Source organism: Trachymyrmex cornetzi, unplaced genomic scaffold, assembly GCF_001594075.2.
Source record: "Trachymyrmex cornetzi isolate Tcor2-1 unplaced genomic scaffold, Tcor1.1 scaffold503, whole genome shotgun sequence".
Lineage (NCBI taxonomy): Eukaryota > Metazoa > Arthropoda > Insecta > Hymenoptera > Formicidae > Trachymyrmex > Trachymyrmex cornetzi.
In genome coordinates, this window is record NW_017299811.1 from 306,653 (window position 1) to 313,737 (window position 7,085).

Consider the following 7,085-nt stretch of genomic DNA (forward strand, 5'->3'; position numbering starts at 1 on the left):
CGCCGCCGTAATGTTCTCTGGCGAGACGCACACACATATCCGGCGAAGTTTACGATCGATCTGTCACACCGCGACCAACTGGTAATAAAGTTGGATGCAGAACAACCGACTGTCACACCGCGGTGACAAAACTTACTCCTCTCGAGCGAGGCAAAGCGAAGCGAGGCGTGGCGACGCGAGAACGCGCTTCTAAGCGCTTCTAAGAGCTTAACGTGACGACATCTAGTACCACACTAGACACTCGTGTCGTGTAAACTGTGGGAGTGAAAACCATAGCCAATGCACCGTCTCCTCCCTCTGGCCGACTGTAACTCGACACTAATAATCGGCCGACTCTCTCTCTCTCTTTCTCTTTCTCTCTCTCGTTCCACGTCATTCTCTCTTACCATCACATTTTCGCATCTCGTATATCGTAGTCTCTAGTCAATGCAAATATTTATATGTTCCAAGTATCAAGAGCACATTGCCAGTCGTCGAATTAGAATTTCATTCTCGCGTTTATTCTCATCTTTCTCATCCACGAAAGCCTGTTCCTTTCCGTCTCTTTCTATTCAATTCCGACTGATTTTAATTACGCTACGGGTTGCCAGTTGCGGTTCCCAGTTGACGGTTCTATTTTAGCTAATCATGCTGCAACTAGTCTGTACTCGTTAGATCGTGATCGACTAAAATAGAACCGTCAACCGACAACCGTAACTGGCAACCTGTAGTGTGATTACGGCTTTACAAGTATCGGCCAAAATATACATTGTTGAAATCGTCGAATCATTAGACCATGCAATAAAATACTCGTATATTAGTCTTCAATTCGATGCAATTTTAATCGATTTAGGCTATGCAAGTATTTGATTTAATAATATTATTAAGAACGTTGATAGACGGTCTAATAATATTATATTGGAATAATACGCGAATCGTAAATTTCTTGCAAATAAAAACTGTTTACAAAAGTATTTCGTATCTAATGAGCTTTCATAACTAATATGCAACTTGTTCATCATCATAAATTGTTCGCAATTTTTTAAATAAATAAAATTCGGAGGCCTTTAACAATACAACACAATATACCTGCAATATTACGCTCGATTTTTCTTCCTCTGTAAACTTTCCAGTTCATTTTCGTATTCTCAATCTGTCTCATGTGAAGACTCGCAAGGTTACCGTCACGGAAAGCGGGTGGATCAAAGGGGCCGCAAACCAGTCTGGCCGCGGACTCGCGGCTGATTAAACTCAAGCGCGACCTCAAACGACAGGGATAGTGGTGCGCAGGCGGACTTTGGGACAAACTGGATAGTCTGAATGGAAAGATGCGCGCGAAAGCGCAACCCTCGTGCGTGCTCACAGTTGTGTCGCAGAAAGATGGCGTCTACCACTGAAATGGCCGCAGTAACGCGCTGATAAAACATAAGGCATGACGACCGTATCTGAAAAGGAGCGTCGGGCGCGGAGGGCCCAGAAGAGAGGGAGCAGGATGGAGGACGAAGTTAGATATCATCCCTAGTTACGGCCGGTGACGAGGGGCGGAGTCATGCCAACCGCACACCTGCCCCGAGGTGAACTGCCCTTGGTCACCCCCGGGGCTCCCCCCTCTTCATTTCCACCCTCTCTGGAGGCTACATCTTGATGGACGCGTTTACGCTAACCGGTCGACGGGAAAAGGGCGAAAGAAATGGCCGTTCGGTTGGCTTTTAATGGTCGCCTCGATTCCTGTAGTCGCCGTCTTGAAAACGCTAACTGGATCTCGCAGAATCCGAAGTTTCATCATGGAAGCGCGCGGAGAACCGGTTGTTATCTATGAGAAATATATTCACGATAGCGGTCCATCCCTTGGAGGATGTTAATCGCAATGCGCGGTCATTCGGTTTGACGAATAAGTCATTCGGATCGAAAAAAAATATCAGCCTTTACGCCGTACATCGACGAAATATGCGAGATATGCAAATCACGATCCTTCACAAATTTGTAGTCCGATTGAATGCAATAGTGATATTTCATACAACTGGGAACTGTCGTGATAGTCGATACGTGTGTTAATTCAAGACGAAGGTTATAATTATCTCGCAGAAGTCGAAGTATAATGCAGTGTACATCAATGGAAATGTGTTGCGCATATCAACGATAATACTTTTACGACTTGCGTTAATCAAAGTGCTTTACGACATTAAATCAACACTTTGTATATACATTAGGTTAGTATGGCTTGAGACATTGTACGGTTCGCGCTTAATGATAATATATACGCATCGTTATGCGTTTGTATTTAAATTTACTTTACATTTGCTCGATCAGTATACTCATATTTCTTTAAACCGGTTAACAGTAATTTTATGGGACAACCCTTCATTAATGTTTCTGTTAACTGAAATTTTATTCATTTACGCATTTATTAATAAGTATCGTTAATCAATTATATTTTTCTGCTTGTTTTTAAAAGTTAATTAAAAATTATAGAATAAACAATATTAAAATGATATTTAATTAATTTTTTTAGTTGGTCATAGTTATCTTCTTATAATTTGTTTTTTAACCTGGGAGTAGTTACCTGATTTTTTTTTATGTAAATGATTATCCAAAGTGTTTTTACATCTCAATTAAAATCACTATTATTAACAACAGATTGTATTATTGATTGTTTTCTGATTTATTAGTATTTAATAACATTATGGACAGGGATTTATTTTGATCACAATTTTCTGGAAAAAAAAATACAAATCGAATGTTAAACGAAATAAGCACGTTAAATAGTTTACTATATTTAAAAAATAAAAATTTTAATTAATACGACGCGTTCTTATTATAGGTTTTTGATGGAATTGGATATTTAAAAGATCGTAAAGAATAATTATTAAACAAAAAAAAGAAAATATGTTAAACAATGACTATCTAAAATAATATTTTATAATTCACATTTTCTCATCGCTTGGGTAAAAACAAGTGATTATTTCCGAGTTAATAGATAGTTCGCATTTTCTTTATAACAATCAGAATCTAAATTTTTATAGTTACAATGTAGGTACCGTTGAATTGATAAAGAAAGTTGCAACACCTACATTGAGAATGCCTTTGGGATGCGGCCCGCAAAGAGATCGGAAGTGACAATGTTGAAAGTATTTCTTCTGATAAAGATTTGTTTTCGAAGTAACGAGAGATAGTTTTTTTCTGAAACGTAACGATTGTCGAGGATAGATAGGTATCTTTTGTAAAAATCGGAAATGCTAAACTTTTTAATCACTTTTATAGTCAATGTATTGTACAATCAGTAATGAGTTTTTCACGAAACGGTGAACGGTACTACAAGATGAAAATGGCGTAGGATAGAACACGAGGCGCGGCCCGATTAGCAATCACCATGGAAACAAGCACTTGATGCGATCAGTTGTGGAGAGGAGAGGAAGATGCGCGCGATGCCGCACATACGTATGCGTATCAACGCACACCTATGCACATTTGCATATATATTTATATATTTCCGGCAAATGCACAGAGCTCGTCTATATTCTGCCGGTCCACCGCACATATATATATACATATATATATTTACATATGTAGCTGTCGTATATTTAAAGCGGTTGACGATGGCTATAGCGATGGTTGGTGGCGGTGATGATACCGGAGGTAGCGGCTGTACGAGAGATAGATTGGGAGAATCGCTTGGCACAGAGCGAGGAGGGATCGGCAAGGGGGGGGGGGAAAGAAAAGAGACGGAAAACAGGCTCAGTACATGGATGGAGGAAACAGAGAGATGGAGCGGAGGAGTGGCAGAGAGGCGGAATCGGGAGAAACCAGCGGCACCAGCAGTTGCCGCTCTCGGGGCGGCTGGCTGTTATCATGAGAAACAAGCTTCCACTCTGATTTTTTAATCCGATCCGCGCCCCCTGCCACCGGCTGAATTTTAAAATAACTGCAGAACGCCATTTGCTCCTCGCAAACAGACTGGGGTTAAGCCATCCCCCCGCCGTCACCGCCGCCGCCGTCGTCCTGCCGTCTCCTCTCGGTGCTCTTGGCTCTTTTCTATCTTCCTCGCACTTTTCCTGTCCCCGTTCTATCGATGTTGGTCCATCTCGTGCATCCTCCGCCTCCCTTCGTCTCGCTCAAACCACCTTTCGCCTCTGTTCACTCCACGAGCGGAGGCAGTACGCGCGTCTCCGACCCTCCGCGTCTGCGACCTGGCGTCGAGCGGATAGGACGAGGAATACACTGCGGAAAGGATAGGATAGGTCGAAAGACGAAAAGACAGAGAGATGTATATCAAGGCGCGCGCGCGTGGCATGAAAGCGCCTGATGCCAAATTGAAATGTTTAGCGCTTCGTTTCAGCTGCTTCAAATCCCGCATGCGGGGCGTCCTGGAATCGGAGCGAGACAAATAGAAGCAGGAAAAGTGCGATAGGTAGATAATATGAGGAAGGGTGAAAAGAGATGGAGAGGTGGCGAACGGGGGCGGAGGGTGACAACGAAGATAGAGGAGCGAGAAATGCCGTGTGTAGGCCTGCCTCCGAGAGAAGGGTAGATAAGTGACAGTTTTATTAATTTCCCATCTCCCGCCACTTCCACGCTTACCCCCTATATCTAACCTACCCAACGCCACGCAACACCAGGGACGTCAGTCGCGTGTCCATACACGCCTTTTCACCCTCGTCCCCGTCGTTGGATACGTCTCGGGGTGTGCGAAGGCGAAAATAAAGCTCAATAATGGCGACGCGCCGTGACGTCGAAAAAGGTGGCGGAGATGCCGGTTGGGGATTTGAATCAACGATATCTCGTCGTTCAGCGGTATTTTTATGAGGGAAATTTTTCACGTCCGGGATCTGTATAGGCTTTCATTTGCTTTGCAACTGTTTGTATGGTGAAAATATTTCGGACATAAAATTAATTAACTCGTAATTTTTATAATGGAACTTTTTGTTATGTATTATAATTCTCAATAAGGCTATGATTCATTTACATTTATGATAGAGTTAAGTAATGGTTACAGTTGTTAATAATGTATACGATTAAGAAAACTGTTCCCGATTAGATCGGCGATTTCGTATAAATCTCTTGAGACACACGAAGCTATGGATCGTGACATCTCGGCCAGATCGTACACACGAAGAAAAAAAACTGCTAAAGAAGACGAAAGAGACGAACAGAATAAAATAAAATAAAATTCAAGGAGAAGCAGAGAAAGAAAGAGGGAATGAAAGAAAAAAGCGGAGAGAAAGTACCCCGTGAGTCCTAGCCGGTCGCTCTGGTGGTGGAAAATTTAATTTCGAACCCGTCGATTCAGCAGTTATACCGAAGTTTAATCTTTGATAAGGGTTAGTCTTTTAGTAATGGGATCCCAGAGGGTCGGTCGCTCCAGTCCGATAGAGTGAGGCGGAAAGCAAGAAGGAGGTTACTTGCTCTCCTCTTCTTGCTCTCCCTTGCCCCGCTGCTCTCTTTTCTCTGGCCAGAATGGAAGCAAAGAGCTTAAACCGTTAGATAGAGATCTGCTTTCGGGATGAAAGTAGTACCTACCCGCTTATATCGCTCTTCAAACCGAGCAAGACTCGGACTTTTATACTGACGTTGGGAAAGGCATAACGAGCCCCGCGATGGGATAAGTTCGACGTGGGCTTCCGCGGAAGATCTGCTAGCCCACTTGGCGTTGGCTCTTTCTTCAGTGTCTCATTTATTTTCGCTCACTCACGTATAAAGAATCGTGTCCCATGTATGTGTCTATCCAGGTCACGTGTCTCCTTCAAAAACGCGTTCATGACGTAGAACTTAATCCTCGACTGGTCTGGTGAGGCGCAGAGACCGTTTCGAAGCCTACCAGACCAGTTACAGGATAATAAACGCGTGACTTAGCCCGCAAGTTCTGCATCTGCGCTCCGATTGCGAGACGCAAGTTGTTATTGAGAATATAAACAAGCAATGGTCTTTCATACTGTCGCCATTGAATTTTCATCATTGCTTTGTCATTATGCTTTGTTAATTCACACTTTTTGCATATATCGCCTATAAAAATATTTTCTACAGAATATAAGAGAGTAATACAATGATAGTTGTATGTGGGGGATGACTTTGTATATAATTTTTCTCACTTTAATTTGTTATAGTTATGGCATGGATCTAAATGGCGCGAGGCGAAAAAACGCGACACGAGAAACAACGAGTACGCTGAAAGCGTGGTTAAACGAACACAAGAAGAATCCATATCCCACTAAAGGCGAAAAGATCATGCTGGCTATTATTACCAAGATGACACTGACACAAGTGTCGACGTGGTTTGCGAACGCGCGGAGACGCTTGAAAAAAGAAAATAAAATGACGTGGGAACCAAGAAATCGTGTTGAAGACGAAGATAACAATAACGAAGACGATGATAGCGGGCGGAAAAGCGTCGATGAGAAAGATCGGCTAGGTGAGTCTCTTGAATGATATATTTGTTAGATATATAATCACATTACTTATCAATAATGCCGATCAACAATATTAATATATACTATAATTATCGTATTCCTGATTGTACTGTTTAAATTGTTAAATAAATTTAATTTTTTAAAAAACTGAAAATTTAAATCGAAGCTGTATTATTCCGAATTACGACGCTCGACTTTTTCTTCTTGGTTCAGATTCGAAAGACTCAGGTACAGGTTCCAGCGAGGACGGGGAACGACCGGCGCACCGTTTGGACTTACTACATGGCGGCAGTGGTGGATCGGCGGGCGTCCAAGGTAGAACCGAGAGCGAGTGGAGCGAGTCGCGAGCGGACAGTGGCCCGGATAGTCCGGAATGTCTGTACGATCAGAGGGAACCGAGGCATCCGCTGCAACTACAGCATCCGGCGTATCTCACTCAAAATCACGGTCGATTGTTGCGCCATCCCTCGCCGGAGAGCACGTCGCCAGGTAGTCAACATCATCTTCCACCGAGTACCAGCGCGCCGTCCACGGGTAGCGCGGTGACGACGAAGCCGCGGATCTGGTCGCTGGCGGACATGGCGAGTAAGGATGGAGATCAGCAAAATACGAATCCAGCCACGATGACGGGTCTCACGTCACCTTACAGTGGAACGGGCGGAGGCGGAGGTGGCATTGGCGGGGGGGGGGGGGGGGGGGCCT

General features: G+C 43.6%; 2 protein-coding genes across 2 annotated transcripts in view; one reads left to right on the top strand and one right to left on the bottom strand.

The window, feature by feature from the left end:
- Positions 1-7,085, bottom strand: part of sowah (ankyrin repeat domain family member sosondowah) — a 278,269-nt gene that overhangs the window by 255,211 nt on the left and 15,973 nt on the right. The gene's annotated exons all lie outside the window — the stretch shown is intronic.
- Positions 1-7,085, top strand: part of mirr (iroquois-class homeodomain protein mirror) — a 33,923-nt gene that overhangs the window by 25,260 nt on the left and 1,578 nt on the right. The window contains exons 4-5 of the mRNA XM_018514393.1: positions 6,081-6,385; positions 6,597-7,081. Of these exons, the coding sequence (XP_018369895.1) occupies positions 6,081-6,385; positions 6,597-7,081 (790 nt within the window). The remainder of the gene's footprint in view (positions 1-6,080; positions 6,386-6,596; positions 7,082-7,085) is intronic.